The 24,585-nt window shown below is 34.3% G+C and overlaps 1 protein-coding gene across 12 annotated transcripts in view; it reads right to left on the minus strand.

Moving 5' to 3' along the window:
• Nucleotides 1-24,585, minus strand: part of SGK3 (serum/glucocorticoid regulated kinase family member 3) — a 151,952-nt gene that overhangs the window by 7,724 nt on the left and 119,643 nt on the right. For 11 of the 12 annotated variants that reach the window (XM_059901457.1, XM_059901449.1, XM_059901455.1 and 8 more), the window contains 10 exons: nucleotides 21,607-21,694; nucleotides 16,960-17,009; nucleotides 14,594-14,651; nucleotides 10,549-10,632; nucleotides 10,309-10,440; nucleotides 6,425-6,537; nucleotides 6,295-6,331; nucleotides 4,132-4,218; nucleotides 2,154-2,249; nucleotides 69-224 (listed from right to left, as the gene is read on the minus strand). In XM_059901457.1, coding sequence (XP_059757440.1) covers nucleotides 69-224; nucleotides 2,154-2,249; nucleotides 4,132-4,218; nucleotides 6,295-6,331; nucleotides 6,425-6,537; nucleotides 10,309-10,440; nucleotides 10,549-10,632; nucleotides 14,594-14,651; nucleotides 16,960-17,009; nucleotides 21,607-21,694 — 901 coding nt within the window. The remainder of the gene's footprint in view (nucleotides 1-68; nucleotides 225-2,153; nucleotides 2,250-4,131; nucleotides 4,219-6,294; nucleotides 6,332-6,424; nucleotides 6,538-10,308; nucleotides 10,441-10,548; nucleotides 10,633-14,593; nucleotides 14,652-16,959; nucleotides 17,010-21,606; nucleotides 21,695-24,585) is intronic. The other variant, XM_059901453.1, reaches the window with a different exon arrangement.

The following is a 24,585-nucleotide window of genomic DNA, read 5'->3' on the forward strand; positions in this document are numbered from 1 at the left end:
AAAATAAGGATTTATCTCCAAATTATAAATAAGCTTAATAAAGAGGATACTGGGAAAGATGTACATACGAAGTCTTCTTTGGCACCGAGTCGGTTTTGCCTGTCTTTTTCTAGGAGTTCTTCCAGAATTGACCAGGCTGTAAGGCTCACTCCTGGCCTCAAACTTAGGGGCTTGTGAAGAATATTGTCATACATTTCAGCAACATCTCGGCAATAAAAAGGAGGCTGGTGGGGAGAGGGGGAGAGGAGAAAGTTAGTACTAATTGAATTATGCACAGATGGGGTTAAAATAGTTAGATTTGGCCTTGATGTACAAAGAGCAGTCTGGCTGCACAAGTACAGAAAAGCACAGGCCTCTTTGGGCATATGAACATCTACAGTGTGGCCTTCCATGTGAAGAGATTTTAAAACCCAGCGCGCTATGGAGCTTAATACATGTTCACTAAATGAATTAGGGTCAGTTTGTTCAATAACACCTGCAGAGAGGTATAAATTGTATAAAAGTTGCAATAGGATCTACTTTAAAGAAAACCACTACCAACTTCATCATTAGGCATAATGATAGAGTTACTGGAAATAGAGATTCAACACAGATCAAACAAATAACTTCTTGAGACTTGGGAATAAACTAATTTAAAAGGATTTCTAGTGGAGATGGAGACCTAACTTGTGGCAGTGACAGTGTCCTGCAGAATCAAAATTCTACTCACAGTTTAAAGACCTGAGGTACAGCTCCAACATGAGAATTAACCAGTTAATTTTTGAGTTACAAGTTTAAAGTAAAAATAATTTTTAAAGTTAAGGGAGTTTACAGGCTTGTTATTTTTTTCTTTTGTATAGGAAAGAAAAACTTCATTTTTTAAAATCTAATTTTATTTTTAAATTGTTAATATAAGTCTCATTAATGAAGTATGTGTTTCAAAGGTTCCCTTTTGAATCAATTACATTCTATATGCAATGATAATATTCTATACTTTCAAAGTCCTCTAAAGAAATACAAAGGATTCGGAAATATCAGGCTGACGAATACCCAACACTTAAAGAAAGTAAGGTATAAAGTGGTTATCAGGTCTTCTAAGTCACCAGCATAACCAGAAAACTAGATCTTTTAACAAGCAGATCATGGTCAAGGGCAAAGAAGAGACAGCATTGGCTGTCATTGGGAATCTATCATTCAAAGTTAGCAACATGAGACAAAAGATGCTCTAAAACATACCTCAGGGACTGAATTTCACTGAGATTGCCCCCATTTTCAGGGCAAACACACACACACATACACACACAGAGCAAAACAAAAAAGCCAAGACCAGCTCAAGTCTCAGCGGATGGCGGATTTAGCTTAGAGGGAGCAGCAGTGTGGGTGATGAGAGCCTGGTCACCATCCTGAGGCTGCTGGCCACTCACGGGCCCACAAAGGGAACCTAAAAACTATTCTGAATGTTTAAAAAAGCCTAAAGAAAAACATGCATTATTCCTGCAAGGATATGTAAGCTAATTAAAGTGCCTAAATTGTCTGCTTTTGGTTGGAATGATATTAACTCAATGTAGTAAAACAATTTGACTCGTTAATCAGAAGCTCTGGCTAATTGTGTCTTTAATTAATAAAAACTGGGGAAACGGATTACACAGCAAACATCACTTTTTTCCAATGAAATATTTAAGACATGATGTTTATGATAAAGGGAATAAAGGGTTCCCAGTAATTAAAAAAAGCAGAGCACCAGTAAATATACTTATTAAATCCTTATTAAAAACAAAATACGAGGCAAAACCAAAAGGTATTATTATCTTCTGAGAAATAAAATCTTTTTCTTTCCATCTTTTTGAAATTAGGCAGAATGACTGGAGCAAACTGAATGAAAGTGGGTAATTTTAATGTTACAACTAAGTGTCTATATCTTAAAAATGTAGTGTGATGAGAACATTTGAAGTAGTGATTAGTATGATAGAGAAATAATTATAAAAAATTAGTAAGAAAACGAAAAGTTTTTCTTTTTTGTGCATATCCCTAATGTGGTTTTGGATTCATTTAACCAGGTTACTACTGTTCTGTTAAGTGTTATCTAAGTGTCCACGAGATTATTGAAAGAAAGAGAGAAAACTGAAATCACTTATAACATATTAGAATCATAATGACAGAGTAGAAATACATACCAATCCATACAGCATTTCATACAGAACAGCACCAAGGCACCACCAATCTACAGTATTGTCATAGGGCTGTTTTCTGATTACTTCAGGTGCTAGGTACTATAGAAAAGATTAAATATTAGAGCAACTCAATAAACAGTTGAAGACAAAATCTAGGAATAATTGAGAAATTTAATAAATTTTAGGTGTAATATCACACTAAATTAAACATGTTATCTAGATTTTCAGTTGGCTGGGTATTTTCATTCTATACCAGGGGTTCTTGGGTGGTGCTACTCTTCAGAATCAATTGGGGTAATTTTCAAAGTACACATATTCAAGCATTTCTCCCCAGGAACTGTGATGTAGTTAAGACAAATAGAGGACAACAAATGTACAAACTGTAATACTAAGTAGGTAAAGTAGGTATTTTTTTGGGGGGGGAAGCGGGGGGAGTCTTGCACAAAATTAATTTTAGAAATTCTTCTGGCCATTATTCATAATTGATTCTCCTGAAGAAAGAATTTTTAGTGTGGCAATTACAATTCATTTTTTTCTTTTTATTGAAAGAAAAAAGAATAAATTGCATTCTTATTTAAGAATTACAATAGCAATTCTTTAACATATTATTTAGAAAAGTTGCTTAAGTTATTATATGGCTATTTACATTTCAAATTGTAAAAAATTTAAACATCATGATTTCACACATATAAGATGGTAAATTTGAATTTTAGATTCCAAAATATATATTTCCTCTTCCCACATGAAATATATAAAAGGAAATACATTCCTAAGCTTTTTTATGTGATCCAAAGAAATGGCAACACATATAAAAAGGGTTTAATAATTTCTGATCATATTTAGGTTTAGATGACCAAAAAAACTTCTATTTCCCTTCTAAAAATTATAGGACTTAAAGATGTTGTTAACTATTAAATGACTATACATCCACGAAAAATGTTTCTTCATACATAAACCAAAATAGAATTATTACAAATATATACAAGAGCTAGGGTTAGATTAGAGAGAAAAAGGAAGAAAAAATACATTTCAAAGTAAATAGTTGTACTTATAGATACTTTGTTTCTCATCTTGATTAGAAATCTGATGTGAGCTATTTTATCACACATTTTTAACATGATATTTGCAATTACTCCACAATCTGAATTACTCTTAATTAATTGCAATTAAGTTCACAATTAATCTTTTAAAATTAGGACACTTTAAACTAAACGTATGTATGTGTAAAGTTAGAATAACAAGGCTTTCACATAAATTTTAAGGATTATTATTACTGTCTCAAATAGAAAGATACATTTTCTGCTAGTTAAAATGATTAGAGAATAGGATGTTCTGGTTAATAAATTCTGATTTGTAATTTTTTCCCCCATATCCACTGCTTTATCTTCTTCCATTAAACAATTTTTATTATAAAATATTTTAACCATACAAAAAGTATAAAAATATAATAGAAACCAACAGTGCTGCCACCCAAATAAAGGCAATGTTAACATTTTGCCATATTTGCTTTAGCTTATTTCTTTTAAAAAACAGCTTTATTACGATATTCGCATACCATGCCATTCACCCATTTAAAGTATGCAATTCAGTGGCTGTTAATATATTCACAGAGTTGTCCCAACATGACCTCAATTAATTTTTGGACATTTTCATTACTGATTCATGATTTTTTTTTTTTTTTTAAGAATTAGAAATGTAATCAAATGTTTGAAGAAATCTAAGGTAAACTTTTAACATTAAAAACAAGTAAGCATAATTTATCTTTGTTGGGTTATCTGTGGTATCTCAAAATCACAGTTAAAAAAATATCAACTATCAATAAACTTTAAATGTTCAGAAGGGATGCTTATGAGATATTTCCAGCTGGCTGGAAGCTGAAAATATTTTTACTCTACTTTTCTGATTTCAAATTTTATATATACAATTTGTGATTCATTTTTGCATTTTATACATGGGTACATGAATGAGACATATTTCTTACCTCTGGTGTCCCACAAAATGTTGTTGTGGTGTCAGAAATAGCAATTCCTTCTTTACAAAGCCCAAAATCTGTTAAGACAACATGTCCCTGACAAATACAGGGGCAGTAAGATAAAAGAATGCATGGACATAATTGACACTTATTAAAACTATTTGATTTTGAAATAATCATAGATTAAAAGGAAATTGCAAAAACAGTAGAGTTCCATGTCCCCTTCCCCCAGCTTCCCCCAATGCTGACATCTTATATAACTGTAGTAGTGTCAAAATCAGGAAACTGACATTGGTATAATACTGATAACTAGACTGCCAACTTTATTCAGTTTTTGCTATTTTACATGCACGCATTTGTGTGTGTGTGTGTGTAGCCCTATGCAATAGAGATGTATAGATTCGTGTAACTACCACCACAATCAGACAGAGAACGTCCATTATCCCAAAGGAACAAAGGAACTCTCTCATGCTACCCCTTTATCTTTGAACTCCCCTATTCCCTCAGTCCCTGTCCCCTTGCAACCACTAATCTGTTCTCCATCTCTATAGTTTTGACATTTCGAGAATGTTATCTAATGGAATCATGCAGTGTGGAACCTCTGAGGTGGACTCTTTTCCACTAAGCATAACAACAACAAAAATCATGAACTAGTAAATGGAACATAATGAAACTTAAAAGCTTTTGCACAGGGCTTCCCCGGTGGCGCAGTGGTTGAGAATCTGCCTGCCAATGCAGGGGACACGGGTTCAAGCCCTGGTCTGGGAAGATCCCACATGCCGCGGAGCAACTGGGCCCGTGAGCCACAATTACTGAGCCTGCGCATCTGGAGCCTGTGCTCCACAAGAAGAGAGGCCGCAATAGAGAGAGGCCCGAGCACCGTGATGAAGAGTGGCCCCCGCTTGCCACAACTAGAGAAAGCCCTCGCACAGAAACGAAGACCCAACACAGCCATTAATTAATTAATTAATTTAAAAAAAAAAGCTTTTGCACAGCAAAGGAAACCATAAACAAGATGAAAAGACAACCCTCAGAATGGGAGAAAATATTTGCAAATGAAGCAACTGACAAAGGATTAACCTCCAAAATATACAAGCACCTCACGCAGCTCAATGTCAAAAAAATAAACAACTCAATCCAAAAATGGGCAGAAGACCTAAATAGACATTTCTCCAAAGAACATATAGATTGCCAACAAACACATGAAAGGATACTCAACATCACTAATCATTAGAGAAATGCAAATCAAAACTACAATGAGGTATCACCTCACACCTGTCAGAATGGCCATCATCAAAAAGTCTACAAACAATAAATGCTGGAGAGGGTGTGGAGAAAAGGGAACCCTCTTGCACTGTTGGTGGGAATGTAAATTGATACAGCCACTATGGAGAACAGTATGGAGGTTCCTTAAAAAACTAAAAATAGAACTACCATATGACCCAGCAATCCCACTACTGGGCATATACCCTGAGAAAACCATAATTCAAAAAGAGTCATGTACCACAATGTTCACTGCAGCACTATTTACAATAGCCAGGACATGGAAGCAACCTGAGTGTCCACTGACAGATGAATGGATAAAGAAGACGTGGCACATATATACAATGGAATATTACTCAGCCATAAAAAGAAATGAAATTCAGTTATTTGTAGTGAGGTGGTTGGACCTAGAGTCTGTCATGGAGAGTGAAGTAAGTCCAAAAGAGGAAAACAAATACCATATGCTAACACATACATATGGAATCTAAAAAAAAAAAAAAAAAAAAAAAAAAAAAGGTTCTGAAGAACCTAGGGGCAGGACAGGAATAAAGACGCAGATGTAGAGACCGGACTTGAGGACACGGGGAGGGGGAAGGGTAAGCTGGGACGAAGTGAGAGAGTGGCATGGACATATACACACTACCAAATGTAGAATGGATGGCTGGTGGGAAGCAGCTGCATAGCACAGGGAGATCAGCTTGGTGCTTTGTGACCACCTAGAGGGGTGGGATAGGGAGGGTGGGAGGGAGACGCAAGAGGGAGGGGATATTGGGATATGGGGATATGTATAGCTGATTCATTTTGTTATACAGCAGAAGCTAACGCACCACTGTAGAGCAATTATACTCCAATAAAGATGTTGGAAAAAAAAAATCATGAACTAGTAGATTTTTAAAAGACAATACTTACTACTGAATCCAAAAGAATATTTTCTGGTTTCAAGTCTCTATCGAATTAAAAGGAAAGAAAAGGAAAACTGAATATGAACTGAAATAAAATAATTAAAAGACATTTTAGAAGTAAAATTTTAAAAATTTACCTGTACACTATTTTGATGGAGTGCAAATAACCCAATGCACTGGCAATTTCAGCAGCATAAAACCTAGCTCTGTGTTCAGGAAAGGACCGTTCTCTTTGTAAGTGAAAAAACAGCTGTAAAATTGAAAAAAAAAAAAAGAATATTAAGATCATTCACACATAAAGTGAAACAAATATATTCTAATACAAAAACAGGATTTATTTTTGTTACTTTGAACGTGAAATAAAAATTCACCAAAGCACAGAACCGTGACTCCCCCTTGCCTATGTCTCCCCTCCACCCAGCAATCATGGCTCTCTTCAACCATAAATCTTTCCCTATCCGTGCTTACTGCTCGCTCATCTCCCATTTACCCCTCAACCGTCAGTGTGGCAGTATCCTCACACCACTCCAGGCAACCTCCCCGGAAAAGATTATTAATGGAGACCAACGATTTTGATACTGCCATGTAATTATCTTACTGGACCGTTTTTGACTGTTCTTTCATTTGAAAAAACCAAACGCTATTTAGAGATCGAAAACTAGTGGCTGGAAGATCAAATCTAACCCACAGATATAATTTGTTTGAACCAAAGAATGTTTTCAGAAAAATCTAAAATAATTGGTAACATTTAAAAAATGGGAAATTTTTTTTTTGGTTAAGATTTATAGTTTTGGCTTCTTCTGGGGTAAAAAAGAGAGGTGGGGGGAGCTCTGCACCATTAAGCCTAAATTCAATATGGTAGCAACTGGCTGGAGCTCACTGGCAGCTGGACTCTCCAGTTCATTTCTTACACTTCCTAATTCTTAATGTATGTCTCACAACCTGTCCTCTAGTCATCAGGTTACCTGCCTAGGCAAAGTTTGCTCTAGGTCCTTACTCTAAGTCTTTGGGCTTCAAAACAACAATCTCTCGTTGGGGGCTTTCTTCTACCTTGGACAGTTCGATCTCTGCTCCTTTCTGGGCCCTTATGCTGCAGGGATTGACAAGTTTTCTGTCCTAGGTTTCTCCACTGTTATTCTTTCTCTGGATACCCTCCCAGGCAACTTAACCCATTCCAATGATTTTAACCACCACCTCTATGTTTATGTCTCTCGTGTGGACAGCCCTCTGCTTGGAGCTTCTACTGCAAAAATCTGCTGCCTGCTGCTCTTTCTTGAATATTTAACAAGCCAACAAATTCAATTTGTCTAACCCAGAGCCCCTGGTCTTCTCTTACAGACTTACTGCCACTGCTGTATTGTCTCATTTAATGATATCACTTTCTACCCAGCCCTCTAAGCCATGGGAGGCAGCAAGGTAAAATGGAAATAGATTTTCAAACTGAAAAGCTAGCTGATCAGCCTTGGGTTCAAATCCTAGTTCTCCTCTTTTTGTGTGTAATTCATTTAACTTCTTTGATTTTCAAAGATTGTCCCCAATTTTTTCTTAGCCTCTTCTGAAAGGTGATGGTGAAGATCAGTTACAATAGATCCTGACAGAGTAGATAAATGGGGCTGACCTGGGATTCACCTCTACTGCTCCTTTACCCTTAGTCCCTATACCCAAACAATGAATAAATTCTTCTGTTTTTATCTCTTATTTATGGAATACTCCCACCTTTTAACCATTACCACTGCTTTTATTAGCTGCAGCTTACTCTATTGTAATACTTTATTTATTGATCTTCTGATCACATCTGCTAATACACTACTACTGATGAAAATTACCCCAAATGAAAATCTGATCATTCACTAATAACAGCTAACAACCACTGCTTACTAAATCAAAGGTACTATGCTAAAGACTATATGCTTGTGTTATTCAATCCACCCACCTATTTTGAAGTAAGAATTGATGAGGAAGCTGAGAATCAGAAAGGCTTGTTTATATGCCCAGTATCATAAAACTTACTTGTTTATACTCTACCTGACTCCAAAACAGATCTGAAGTAGTATACAAAAATAAATATCACATGTCAAGGTTAAAATGCAAATATGAACATTGGGGGGAAAATAACAGTAATAATAGGAAACACATAATGAAATCACACTCCTCTTGCCTCTGTCCTTTCTCATCTTTATTCCTCTTCTACCTGTTGCCCCATTCAACCCCTGCACCTTAACATTCTCTTTTTTTCCCCCATTATCTTAGTCAACTCTATCTTTTAGAAGACAAGCCTACTTCTTTCCACCTTTGCCATCCAGTTTATGAGCAGTCACTGTGTAATAAGGGCTCAGAAGCAAAGTCCTAAAACAGCATTGACAAACTACAGACAAGCAGGAAACGTGCAGCCAGTATCCCACCTGCAGTTAGATTTCTGCACGACATTTCAAAGACATAGGTGGTACTTAAGAATGGGCTTTGCAGTTGGGATGTCCAGGTTAAATCCGGGGCCTGACAAGTACTACAGCATGGTGACACTGAGAAAGTTACTTAACCTCTCTGAGCCTTAATTTTCTTACCTATAAAATGAGTATAAGAGTGTTTATCTCAAAGAGTTGTGATGATAAACTGATATAACACATGTAAAATAATTACAAAGTGCCAGGCCCTCAATAAATTCTCGTTATATGTTAGCACTCACCACATACAAATAAAACAATACCTTCAAGGTGGGAACAATGTGGGGTCGTCCACATTCCTGAATCAGGTTGCATGGGGGATTCATAATCCCGCTTCTGAGGAGTCTTAAGGCATATTTGTCATATATGTAAGAGGCTGAATAATGATTCTTTTTATGACCGTCCCCAAAATGATCTAGGTATGTCTGATCTTTCAAGTTTGCAGAATAGAAATTGGTCTTCTGTGTAGTTCCTTTATTCTACAGATAAGTGTACTATAGTAAGGTTGAAATACACTTCTCTTCTCTCTTTGCTCTGGGATTAAGGGATGGAAGATCCTTTTGTAAAGATATGATAACATTTACCAGTTAAAATAATTTTTAGAGACATTTACAGGTCAGAGATCAAACAAATTAGAAAAGTATGAGGATTAAGAAGCAGAGGAACAGGGGGTGGTCAGCTGCATCGATCCTGGAATCAGACTGAGCTCAATTCCTGGCTCTATACTTACTAACCCACATGGCTTGATCAAGTTACTTAGCTTCTCTGTACCTCAGTTTCTTTGTCTTATGCAACACAATTGTTGTGAAGATAAAATAATATATATAAAGAGCCAGAGTGCTGGGCACATAAGGATGCTCAATACATGTTAACTACTACTGGAATTATTATCTTAACAGCAGCATTTCCCAAAATGTATTTCAATATCCCTCTGATTCAGAGTTTTGGGGAATATTATTAATAGACTTGGTTCAAACAAAAAATGGGACTGTGTGGTAAAAAAAAATTTTTTTTAAATAAATCCAGGCTTTCAGGCATAATTTCTCAAAGTCTTTAATATGCTGAAACACTGTAAATACCACGAAGCACACTGTTAATCACCAAGGGGATATAACAGGAAACATTTTCCAAACTGGCTTCACCACAGAACCCTTTATTATAGGATCATCTCATCTAATTAATAGTTTGCACATTTTGGAAAATGACAGGCTAGAGTAATATTTATATGCAATTATTGAAATGATAATTACCAAAAATTACAAATCAAGTTTCATTCTAATGTTTCAGTATATATTCTTGCTATATAGCTCAGTGACAAAACTACCCATGAAGTCTGTAGCTTCGTATCAAGGTTCTTTTATGAACCTTCCCACCTACACCATAAGCTGCTTAGGAAAAGAGCTTTATGTCTCACTTCTCCACATCCTGCATTGTGCTGATTAGCCAGTGCTTTAAATACTGCTGCTACTCAACAAATAGCTGTTTATGCTGGGCTTTGCTTCCAAAACTGATAAGAGAAGCTTGAACTCTACTGTTTTTCTAAACATTATCAATACTAGAAAACTAATTATAAAACTCACCTCCCCTCCATTAATAAAATCCAGAACAAAATAAAGCTTTTCAGTTGTTTGGAAAGAATAATGTAATCCAACCAAAAATGGATGTTTCACATTTTTCAAGAGCACATTACGTTCAGCCATAATGTGTTTTTGCTGTTAAAAAAAAAAAAAAAGTAAAAAATCAGCTTGTATTATACACCAGAAAACAATTCTGTTAACTGAGAAAATGGGTTTAGGAGAAACAAAGCTATTTTATTTTACCTCTTTTCTGTTGAGAACTATCTTTTTCTGTAACACTTTGACAGCATAAAATTTTCCATCCAGTTTCCGTTTTACAAGAAGAACCTGTTATAGTTAAAGATTGTACCTACTATTAGAAATTTCAATGTTTTGATAGCAACAGTTCACTTATCAGTAAGTCAATACTTAAATTTTATAAAAATAAAGTCCACAAAGGACCTAGATAATGTGGTGTTTTTACTTTGAAAATTGAAAATTACTTAATTTATTTCTTCAATTCCACTTTTCCTTTCCTTAGATATTTTAATAAAACCAAAAAATGTTGATGATTTAAATGGCCAGGCATCATTTCTTTGTCACTTAATGTGCTAATGTTTGAGGTTTTTACTAAATTTAAGTGTCAAAATCTATACTGCTTGAGAACTCTGTGTGTGTGTGTGTGTGTGTGTGTGTGTGTGTGTGCACGCGCGTGCGCACGTGGCAGCCCTGAGTCCTGAAGAGTGTCTTTAGAAAATACTGAGGCTATAAATTTCATGTCTACATAAAAAAAGGAGAGGAAAATGGTTTCTAGGTGATCAAAATGCATTTTTGTTTTAACATTTGGGTTTCTCTTCCAGGTTTCAAATTTAGAAGCACTCAGAACAAGAAGCACCATGTATAGCTGACATTCTATAATGGGCTGGGGTGCATGCAGACACTTCATGGATTTGAAGAAACTTAGAAGATCTTGCCCCAGAAAAAAAGGCAGACATACTCAAAGTTTCACAAACAAATTTTAAGGGATTCAAGACACCCTACAAATTGTGTAACTATTAGATGATATATTCTAAAACTTTTTGAGATGATCTGCCACTAGTGACAAAGCTGGGCATTACTTTTGAGTACATCTGTGGTCTTCCTCGATAAAACCTGTAACCACACTCTAATCATGAGAAAAACACCAGGCAAATTCCAAAAGAGGGACACAATATACCTAACCAGTGCTTCTCAAAACCATCAAGGCCCTCAGAAACAAGGAAAGTCTGAGAAACTGTCATAGCCAAGAGGAGCCTAAGGAGACATGACAACTAAATGTAATGTGGTGTCCTGAATGGGACAAAAAAAAAGACATTAGGTAAAAACCAAGGAAATCTGCATAAATGATGGGCTTTAGTTCATAATGGATCAATATTGGCTCACTGATTGGAACAAATGTACCATACTAACGTAAGATGTTACTAAATAGAGCAAACTGATGGTATGGAAATTCTCTGAACTTTCTCTTTACTCGATTTTTTTTTTTTTTTTTTTGTAAATCTAAAATGGTTCTGAAAAATAAAGTCTATCAATTAAAATGTTTGTTATTCATAAAAAAGGAGTCAAAACATCTTCAGGGTGAAAATGTCCTGAGTTCAATTGTTGGCATCTTTCTCATTTCTCAGGCTTTTGTTCTTTACAATATTTGACTCTGTTGAATGTTCCTTCCTTCCTACATTTTTTCTTTTCTCAACAGCTCCCCACCCCCCTGAACTTCACTTCTCTACTTTGATTGGTTCATCTTCAAGTATATTCTAAGAAAATAATTCAAAGAATGTGGCCATTAGGAGGTACATTGAAGGGTAGACATTTTTTCAGCAGATTGGTAGATTTGGAAAATAGACAGGTGGTTAAGAAACAGATGGGCAAATGGAAAGTGGAACCAAGACCACCCTTTGCAGAAAAGCTTAGAATAAATATGAGATTTCCATTATTTATTTTACTTTATTTATCATGTATATTTTTCTATTTTTCAAATACATTGTGAATCTGTATTTCTGCTTGCTTTTCCTTCTTTTCTGTATTCTGCTTTTCTTTGTTTTATTGTACTTTGTTGGTTTCCAACCATTTTGCAAGATTTAAAATTTTTATTAAACATAACACGTATATAGAAAAACTCATAAACATTACAGCTTGATAAATTACAAAATGGACACATTACATAACCACTTCCAGGTTAAAAAAACAAACAAGCACTGTCAGTAGCCTGAAGCCTCCCATTTGCCCTATTCCAGAAACTATCCATCCCTGTTCTTCCTCAAAGGTAACCACTATTTCCATTTGCAATAACACAGGTTAGGTTTTGCCTGTTTTTGAATTTTATGTAATTAGAGTCACATAGACAAAGTGGTCTCTGCCTGACTTCTTTCACTCTAAATTATGTAATGTGCGTTCACGTTGTGGCATGCAGCAGTCTTCATATTTTCATTACTGTGCAGAGTACTGCATTCCACAGACATACCACACACAATTTATCCACTCTCTCACTGACATTTAGATTATGAACAATGATGCTTATGAACATTCTGGCACACGCCTTTCCTAGCGCATATGTGCATAAATTACTGGTGGCTACATAGCTTGGAGGAGAACGTGTCACAGGTAATGCATATATTCAGCTTCAATATTTAACACCAGTTTTCACAGCATAAAAAATGGAACATACAGGAACAAATCGAATTAAAGATGTGTCAAAATTCTACACAGAACGGTATAAAACATTACTGAGAAAAGTTAAAGATGAATTAAATTAACAAAGGGATATGCCATGGTGACGGACTGGAAGACTTGATATTGTTAAGATGACAATTCTCCCCAAATTGATCTACAGATTCAATGCGATCCCAATCAAAATCCAACAGAATCTTATGGAACTTGACATGATAATTCTAAAATTTAATATTGATATGCAAAGAGCTAAGAACAGTCTCTTGAAGAGGAACAAGGAGGGGAAGACTCGTTCTGTTGGATATCAAGCTACATTTTCAAGACAATGTGGTACTCGTGCAAGGATACACAAATAGATTAATGAAACAAAATATAAAATCTAGAAACAGAAATATAAAACAAAATCTAGAAACAGATCCACGCATATAGACACTGGATATATGATGAAGTCTACCATGCAGAGCAGTAGGGAAAGAACAGCCTTTTCAATAAACTGCGTGGGATCAGTTGAACATCCATAGGGAAAAAAATGAACTGCGACCCTACACCTCATATTATAAGCAAGAACCAATTACTAATAGACTCTAGATCTAAACATGAAGTTTCCAAAACATTAATGCTTTTTGTTTTTAACAACAGACTATCTCTAACATTCCAACAGACTGTGAGCAATCTGAGAGCAAGATCTATTTCGAACTTTCTATTGCTTATGTTAGCACAATGCCCAGCATGTAGCAGGTGGCAAATATATATTTGCTGAATTAATGAACACACATGGGTGTAATTTTATGGTCACGGTTTCTGGTCTCTAGGGAACTCAGAAAAAAAAACTACATCTAGATACCGAAAGCTATGAATACAGCACACTATAATTAAACACGTACATATTTATTTTTACTACAGATTGAAGTATAATGCAAAAAAGAACTTAAATATATGTGATGATTCTGACAGCTCCATCTATGATGCTTCTGCCCTTAGGGGTTCTTCTTGCTTGGTATGGCCACGATGTCAAGCTACGTGCTTCATCTGACATTCACTGCATGAAGAGAGACAGGGTCCTCAAACCTCCCTTTCCTTCTCCAACTGCTATTTACACAGCTGCTCACTGTTGTCTTTCCGGCCTCAACTTAAATAACACCTCTTCAAAGAAGCCACCCTTGACCAATTCATCTAAATAGGGATTTTCCTCCCACTGACTATTTTCCTCTGTCTCTTGACTCTAGTCTTCATTTCCTTCATAGCTCCATTGCTACATGTAATTATTTACTTGACTGCATACTTTTAATTGACTATTTCCCCCACTAGGTTGTAAGCATCACAAAGGTATTAACCTTGTTATTTTTGTTCAGTACTATCTAACTAGGCCCCAGAACAGTGCTTGCCACATAGGAGCTCAACAAAATACTTGTTCAACAAATAAATTTTGGGTTAGAATTTGAGTAGATGCTTAGTATCCTGAATTATTCTGTCAGTACTTGAAGGTAGAGAAAGCATCTTAATTCCATAGCCTGCATACCAACAAGCCCTGTGGTCTTGCATATATAAGGCATACATTCTTTAAGTACTTACTTACTGAATGAAAAAATAAAAACACTCTTACCTTGCCAAAGCTGCCTTTTCCAATAACTTTTAAGAAATCAAAGTCTGTTGGTTTAGCACTGAAATAAATGAACAATGACAAGAATTAGCCTCCTAGAAATGGAAAGATGTTAACTTTTCAACATTTTTTAGCACCTCACTCTTTAATAGGTAAATCTTGGGTACACTTCAGCATGATAACTCCAGCTTTCACAGTGGTAGTATCTCATCTTTAATATAAAATAGGTAATAATGAACAGTAATAATATCTACTTTCTGATAAGACATTTTATAATTTTATTTAAGCCTTGTTAAGTTTGGCTTAAGAAGGACTTCAATAATAGTCTCTTTGAGAGAAAAATATCTTTCTTTCTTTCTATCTATCTATCTATCTATCTATCATCTCTCTATCGTTTTGAACTCAGTGTAGCAAACCACTTTTATTAACCATAAACCTCACCAATGCTCTTAATGAGGAAACTGAGTAACTATATAAATTAGTGATACATTGTAAGGACTAAATAGTCTGGTAATTATTCTGAAAAGGAAGTTACTAGCTGGAATGCCTAGTAAAGTCACTAAGAAAATTTTCTGATGGAGAAAAAAGTCATCACAGTGTTTTACATACATATCACTTGTATGTTAAAGATAAAAGAACTCTCTACTTATTCTCTTAGATGGTAATGTAGAAAAGCCAGGAGTCCAGAAGGCAGAAGGTTATTTATTTTCACCTCAGGTAAAAACAGCATTGGCTGTATATAGGCAAAAGCACGTGGTTGCAGAAAGATGAACTTAAGCAGCCAGAAGAGCTGTTTTCTTTAACGTGGTATGAATTCCTAAGTTGTACTAGGGAGAGTGAAATGACTCCATTTAGATTTTAAATGTCCTTCAATTCATTATTGAAAGAAATAGTCAATTCAAACATAAGAGTAACACCAGGCCTGGGTTAAATAATAACAGGTCAAGATTAGGGAGATAAATACTTAACTAAGCTTAGATGTTTCTCTTCTTCAAGAACCTGCTCTTTGGACTAGTTATTTTGTTCTTTAATGATATGCTGAAATACTGAAATAATTTTTTGAACGAACGTAATATAGTGAAAAAACATGCAAATCCCTCAAAGAGTAAACACGCCAACCGAGGCCATACCCAAGGCCCCACTGTTAACTGTTGGTGATGAACCCTAATTGAAAGCAAACTTCCATTTTGTGCTGCCTGACAAGCTCAATGCAATGATGATAGAAAAGATGCTCAAAACCAAATTTCCTCTTTCAGTTACCATCCCGTTTCTTTGCTGTCCTTTGCAGCAAACCCATCAAGTAAGTTGTCTAAACTCACTGTCGATACCTCCTGTCCCCTCCTGAACCCCTTCCTGTCAGTCTTCTACCCACCGCACCACTGAAACTGCTCACAGAGGTCACCAATGACTTATCAGTGGTCCATTCTCAATCTTCATCTTACCTGCCCCATCAGCAACATCAACAGAGTTATTTACTCCCTTTCTTCACCTGCTTTTGTGACACCACATTCCTGGTTTTCCTACCTTACTAATTATTCTTTCTTTAGTCTCCTTTACCATTTCTCCTGTCTATACTCATTTTCTAAGTGGACCAAAAGGGTAAGGGGAAGCACAGTGTCCTGTGATAAAAGATAGAATACTTTAGATTTAATCCAATAAGTCTGTAAGGATAATTACAAGTAAGGATAGCCACACTACACTCCTCTTCCAACCCACAGCAGTTATCACTCATCTGTCAGGGCACTCCTCAAACTGAGCCAAGAAGTAGCCTTGGACTCCTTCTTTGTATTCCAGTGAATTGCTGGAGTTGACACTTAAGATGAAGTCTACATGTGTCACTCCTGGTGTTCCTCAAAATGTTTCCCCTCTGCTCAAGTAAATATGGGACTATGGGAGAAACTGAATAAAGAAAATTTAATAGCCTTTCACATGCTAATTTCCATCAAGACTCCTCTGGAACAAGCTGGCTAACAACTAGGGTTGCAGTTGTGACACTGAGCACCAAGAGAATATCAATTTGGCCTCCACGGATGCTTTTGCCAGAGTACTTCCCAGGTACCTCCCAGGACTTATGGTCCCCTGGGAAATACGGTCTACTGATCTTACACACACACACGCCAGGAAAGTAACAGTGGCAAAATAGCCCAACCCAATCAACAATCTGTGGATTAAAAACTCTTCAGAGCTCTACTAAAACAAGAGGAAGCTAGAGCAGTAAATTAGGCAAGCATACGACAGTACTATATTCACTGTAACTATAGTTCTATTTCACAGGCTTCCAGTTAAACTGGTATAATTATGTACATCTGCACATTTGCAAAAAATCTTCCTCAAATCCAGTGAGATTGTTTGAAACAAATTAAACCTACTGAGGATTTCCAGATGGTCCCAGGTTAATGTTCTGTGAGGTAGAGTGTAGCTGTTGGGATGGAAAAAAAAAAAAAAAAAAGAATTTAACATTCTTACTGGAGTGTCAGAAGTTATCGGTTAATGGATATTTTTGAAATAAAATACACATAACCGTACCACAGATATTTGCCATGTTAAAGAAGCCTAAAGCCCTAATGCTTAATAAATGTACAGACTTTTGGAAAGATACACAATCAATATAAACATAATCATTTTAATGATAAATTTCAAGAGCAGCTGTAAGGAAAAAGGTAAGGCAGAAATCAAGGTCAAAGTTGGCAAATGAATGAAGTAAACTGGGGAAAGCTCTTTGGAAGAGCTGGGCATTGAAACCACAACTGAAGAGGAATCATTTTTTACATTAAAAAAAATTGGTTAAAAATAGCTTTTGTTTTTAAATTTTCAAATATTTTTAATAAAGCTATTATTAAAGATAGGAAGTGAAAGTATGATGATGATTAAGACTGCAAATGCTGGATTAAAGTTTTAATTTGAGAGGAAGTAAACTTATTTCTAAAGCAAATACATAAAACCAGGAGTGCTTTTCTTCCTAATTCCACCATTGTGATAGTATCAAATTTTTAGATAGGCTTTTCTCTTTACAACAGTTAACGAAGTAAATTTAATCCCTGTTATTAACGTAGAAGCAAATCTTTACTCACCTAGTATACCATAAAGCAATTTAACTAATTAAAATTCTAGCTCACTAATAATCAACTAGAAATTTAACTCAAAATCCCAAAAGATTAATCTAATGATCCTTCTACAGTGAGCACTTCTCACAAAAGCCAAATGTAAGTGAATTCTTCTGCACATAAATTCACTATGAAATTCTTTATACATTCAGAGAATTAAATCAGAGATGTCTCAAATATGTACACTTTTACTAGAGCTCTATATAATTATACTTCATATAAGCTATAGATATGAAGTAAGCTTTTAAAAACATCTCTTTAAGTTCATCAGAATTAACAAATTTTATCTAAGCAATTTCTTATTAGAGACATATGTCATATATATTCCCACTTAAATTCATTTGTAACTTATAGACAATCTCCAGAATACAAGTTATTTTTTAAAATAAAGGGCAAAAGATCTAAAGTATATTTCTTATGAAGTAACAACGTTGGCACCAATTTTTTAGTGACAAATCAAATGTATTTCTTACTGACAGCTTTACATGAAAAATCTTCATTTAATAAAATTTTAATCCACAGAAGACAGAAATAAAAGGAACCGTAACAGTCTAGCTCAAGACAAAAAAATATATATAAACACTCCCGTTCATTAGGTGAGATTTGTCCTGTTGTAGCATAATTTTAACATGAAGTAATCTCCCCCTGCTCCCCGGTTTTTCTGAGATATTATATAACTGACATACAGAACTGTGGAAGTTTAAGATGTATAGCATAATGATTTGACTTATATATATCATGATTATGTTTAAATATTATAGTATTCTATACAATCTGATAATGTAATCAAACTAAGTTGTAATTTCAATACACTTATTCTTTTAATGAATGTGCAGAGAACTGTATCATTTTTCCATTCAATGAACTTTTCTATAAGATGAAGAAAGTGAAGTAAGTAAGTGTGGATTAAACAATAACAAGGATAACCTGTCCCCTGAATTACATTAATATGTAATAAGATTTTATTACTTGCCAACGGTTTTTCTAATGAAGCACATTTCTGAAATAATAATGAAAATTTCTGGGGTATATAAGTAGATAACTTTTTACTCTACCTATTATTTTTAAAGATTACATCTAATCACTAAACTGAAGTTGAGGTATATTTCTTAACAGAATGAACACTAATCAAGAGAATAAGTTTCTTGACTTCTCTTGGCCTCTCTTTTTTTCTCTATAAATAAGGTCCAGATGCCTTCCAAGATATTTTCCAGCTATTAAATTCATTTGATTATCCACTTAGAAGTCCTTAATAAATAGTTACAACTGGGGTGGGGGGAGTGAAGGAATTGGATGAAAGCAGTCAAACGGTACAAACTTCCAGTTATAAGAAAATAAGTACTAGGGATGTAATGTACAACATGATAGATATAATTAACACTGTGTATGTTATATATGAAAGTTGTTAAGAGAATAAATCCTAAGAGTTCTCATCACAGGAAAAACATTTTTTTCTATTTCTTTAATTCTGTATCTATATGAGATGATATCAATAGATATTCACTAAACTTACTGTGGTGATTATTGCATGATGTATGTAAGTCAGATCATAATGCTGTACACCCTAAACTTATGCCAGTGATGTATGTCAATTATACCTCATTAAAACTGGAAGAAAAAATAAATAAAAATAAAACTGATGCATTTCCTAGAAATTTTAATTTAAAAAAATAATAAAAATAAATAAATAGTTATAACTGTAAGATGAAGTATGGCTCTTTCTTTTTTTTTGAAAAGGTTTTTTTTAATCAGTATTTTAAAACAGGAAAAGATCCTAGTCTAAGTTCCAGATTTTATGGATGAAACGAGAAACAAAATTTAGATCGAAAGTCAACAGTGGGAGAACAGGAGCCAGAACCCAGGAATTTCTCTTAGTCTGGTTCTTTCTTCAAAAACCATTCTCCTACAGCAAGGCAAGACATTCTTTACATGATCTAAACCTACATACTCTCTACGTGATTAACAAAAGAAACATGGAAAATCACGGTTACATAAATTTTACTCTTTAAAATATTTTTTGAATAGTATTAAGATGTTTTTAAAAATCCATAACCTTACCAACAGATGATTTACAAATATTTATAGTACTTTCATATGGTCTTTGCATAACTTCGAAAAACTGTGATCACACTGTGTAAGTTTGCATGAAAAGTTTTCAACCCTGATTTCATTTAATGGTATGTCAAAACTTTAAATATTATCATCTTTAGAAATATTTTTTAAATGTACAATATATAGGGACAACCACTATTTGATTGATGACTATTCAAACTGATTGTAACTTTTCATTTTAAATCATACTAAAATGAACATCTTTGTTCTTTTCTGTGAAGGGTTATTTCATTTGCATCAACTCCTAAGTGACATGAATTACTTTCATGTTTGATACATATTGCCAAATTGCTTTCCAAAAGAGTTGCATAAATTTTAACACCAGCAACACCCAAGGATGCCCATTTACCTTACCCTTATTAGTCCTGGCGTATTTTATTTACTTTACATTTTTGTTAATTTGGTAGATTAAAAAACCTCTCATTTAAAACTTTCATTTGCTACTGGTATCAAGGTTGAACATTTTCCCATATATCTGTTTACTAACAGTATTTCTTCATGTCCCTTTTCCTTTCATCTACTAGGGTCCTAAATATCATTCTTTTCAAAAATCCATATGTATGAGCTTTTTTTACATAGACATTATTCCTTCTTATACTTTGTTACATGTTTTCCCAGCTTGTGGCTTCTCTTTTGACCGACTGCACAGATATAAGATTAAAATATCCTTTTACATTGTCCTAAGAGCAACCATGTCACAGACGTAAGAGATAAATCTGTTCTCTTAACTGAGAATCCTCTTAGAGCATCAGAGAAAGAAAATTACTACCTTCCAGTAGTCACATTATTTTTCAAATGAAGATTTTTAGCTGTGGGACAGTAATGTTTCAACTCATGACATTACCTTTTAAATCACAAAAGCAGAACCATGACAAAATTAAAAGACATTATAAAGACAAAAACGTACATCTCTGATTTTCATGTATATATTTAACAATAGTATTAATCAATTTTAAATTATAAAGGTATTATCATATTTATATAACACTTGTAATTATACTTTTAACTGCTACATAATAATCCTGAGTTAAGTTATTGTAATTTACCTTTCTAACATAACTTTCTAAAGTAAATGTTGAAAATATCTTCATAAGAAGGCACAAGCTTATGATATTTATCACAATTAATTAAAAAAACAAGAATATCCTATTCTTTATTCTTTTCGGAAAACGTATTGATAATGTACATATAGCTACAGCAATAAAAGTTAGTTGATACCAACCAGCACATGTATATTGATTGCTCTACATCTCAAAACCTGACAATGCAGAGGAAGAGGTATTTAATATTCTGGTTGAAAAGGCCAGGCCTTTCCTGCTGGCCAAAATTCAAAACAACAGTGGCAATGGTGATAATCATGATGAAGATATATGATGATCAAAAAGGAAGATGTAAAGCAAAGAAAGCAGAACACAAAACTTCATATATTGTATAATTAAAGTTAGGTAATTTTTAAAATTTCCACAAATTAGAGACGATTAGAAAGAAAATCACTAAAACGTTAAAAATTACTAGGTCTGGTTGCTGATAATATGGGTAATACTTCTAAATTATTTTCAAATTTTTCTTTAATTAACATGTATTACTTTTTATTATAAAAAGTACTCATTTTATCAATTTTATAAGAAATAGTGATAAGTAAGAGGTATACACATTTGTTTTTATGTTCTCTACAGAGTAGAAAATCTACAATGGATGAAATTACTCTGTTTTAAGTAAATGTGGTCCTAAAGTTGCCAATAATTTCATCTCTGGGGAATGGTATTTTTTTCTGTTAAAATATACAATTCCTCTTACTACCTTCTGAGTACTTCTTTCATCCTCATCTTCAGATGGATCTGACTGATGTTTTGGACTGTCCATTCGAAGGAATGCTCTGACATCTGGACTAAAAACAAAAATTAACTTTATTATGACTTTGCATTTCTACAGCTTTTCTCCCTTTTAACATGAAAATAAAAGTAACTATAGTAGCATTTACAGTAAGAAAGTCAAACAAAATCCATTAATAATCATTATTATAAAAGGAATAAGCAAATTAATTTTAAAAATAGGGAATCCAATAAACAAATGGGCAAAGGTATCAACAGTCGGTTCACAGAATAGAAAACCCAAATGGTAAGGAAATTTATGAAGATGCCTAACTTCACTAATAATCACAAAAAAACAAATTAAAACAACAATGAGAAATTACTTTATGTCCACTAGCCAGCAAAATTTAGAAAGACACATAATACCAAAAGTTGGTAGGGATACAGGGAAAGGAACACCCTCATGTATTGCTGGTGAAAATGTAAAATGAGGCAACTTTTCTGAAAAGCAATTTGGCAATATTTGGTTAAACTGAGTATGCATTTTCCCTGAGGCCAGAAATTTCAGTTCTAAGAATAAACCACACACACAAAAAAATTATGTACAGGTTCAGTGAAAGACACGTAACTAGGATACTCATTGCAATATTCTCTATAGGTCTGAATCAGAAGCAAAGCAGCCATCTACCACTAGGGAAATGAGTAAGCAAGCGATGGTAACTGCCTGCAGAGAACAGCAGTCAGCGATCAGAAACAAGGAACCACAGCACAGCACCATTTACGTGTATATGTTAAACACTCACAGACACAAAGCAACAGTCGATAAATAGATAACCAAAGACATACAGCAAACATGTTGAAGTGGGCATCACCAGTGGGGACGAAGAAATGGGTATGAAGAGGAAAAAAGTGGACTAAAATAAAAGAGGGGCCTTGCATGGACTAATGACAATCCTGAGGAATGACTAAATCTCTGTATCTGCGGTACCTCCTCCCAAATTGTTCTTTTTTTTTCTTCTTTAAAAGTTGAGATATGTTAATCCCCAAATCCTAATTTATCCTTCCCCTGCCCCCTGCCCTGCTGCTATCCCCTTTGGTAACCATAAGTTTGTTTTCTATGCCTGTGAGTCTATTTCTGTTTTCCAAATAATTTTATTTGTATCATTTTTTTTTTAGATTCCACATATAAATTGTATCATATGATATTTGTCTTTCTCAGTCTGACTTACTTCACTTAATATGATAATGTCTAGGTCCATCCATGTTGCTGCAAGTGGCATTATTTCATTCTTTTTTATGGATGAGTAATATTCTATTATATATACACCAAATCTTCTTTATCCATTCGTCTGTCCATGAACATTTAGGTTGCTTCCATGTCTTGGTTACTGTAAATAGTGCCGCTATGAACACTGGGGTGCATGTATCTTTTCGTATTAGAGTTTTCTCCAGATATATGCCCAGGAGTGGGACTGCAAGATCATATGGTAGCTCTGTTTCTAAGGAACCTCCATACTGTTTGGGATTAACATATACACACCACTATATAGAAAAAATAAACAACAAGGACCTACTGTATAGCACAAGGAACTATAGTCAATATTCTATAATAACCTATAATGGGAAAGCATCTGAAAAAGAATATATATATGTATAAATGAACCACTTTGCTGTATACCTGAAACTAATACAACAGTGTAAACTAACTATACTTCAATTTAAAAAAATGGTTAAAAAAAACTTGAGACATAATTGACATGTAACACTGTATCAGTTCCAGGTGTACAACATAATGCTTCTATACCTGTATATATTGAGAAACGATGACCACAATAAGTCTAGTTAACATCCATCACCACACAGTTACACATTTTTTGTGTGATGAGAACTTTTAATCTACTCTCTTAGCTACATTCAAATACGCTACCACAGTCCCCATGCTGCACATTACATCCGATGACTTATTTATTTTATAACTGAAAGTTTATGCCTTTTGACCACCTTCAGCCATTTCACCTACCCCCCACCTCTGGCAACCACCAATCTGTTCTTTGTATCAATGATTATGAATTTGGGTTTAAGATTTCACATATAAGTGAGTTCATGCAGTACTTGTCTTCCTCTGACTTATTTCACTTAGCACAATGCCTTCAATGTCCACCCACGTTGTCACAAATGGCAAGATTTCCAAAATTTTTCTTAATAATTAAATATAAATAATATACATTCATTGTAAGAAATTCAGGCAGACAAAAAATAGTTTTTAAAAAGGGGAGGGGCTGGTGGGAATGTAAAATGGTACAGCCAGTGTAGAAAACAGGTGATTCTCTGAAAAGCTATACACAGTTACTGTATGACCCAGCAATTCCACTCTTCAGTATATACCCAAAAGAAATAAAAACATATGTGCACACAAAAGCTCACACACACACACGTTCATAGCAGCATTATTTATAATAGTCAAAAAGTGGATGAATGGACAAAATGTGGCATATCCATATAATAGAATATTATTCAACTATGAAAACAAATGAAGTACTGATACATGCTACAATACAAATGAACTTCAAAAACATTATGCTAAATGAAAAAAGGAAGATTTAAAACTGTATGATTCCATTTATATGAAATTCCCATAACAGGCAAATCCATAAAAATAGAAAGTAGATTAGTGGTTGCCAAGGGTTGGGGGCAAGGGGAAATTAGAAAATATAGTTTCTTTTTGGGTTGACATTAATGTTAGCTTAGACTTGGGTGATAGAATAAGATAGTGATGTGGTTGTACAGCATTGCAAGTATACTAAAAACCACTGAATTGTACACTTCAAAAATAGATAAAATGGTGAATTTTATGTTATGTGCATTTTATTTCAAAAAAAAATTTAAATGTGGGAATCTTCATTCTTAACACCCCTACTATATTTGTTTTTTCTCTGCACAGTTAAGATCATGCTATATTTTAAGTATT

Source organism: Balaenoptera ricei, chromosome 17 (genome assembly GCF_028023285.1).
Source record: "Balaenoptera ricei isolate mBalRic1 chromosome 17, mBalRic1.hap2, whole genome shotgun sequence".
Classification (NCBI taxonomy): domain Eukaryota; kingdom Metazoa; phylum Chordata; class Mammalia; order Artiodactyla; family Balaenopteridae; genus Balaenoptera; species Balaenoptera ricei.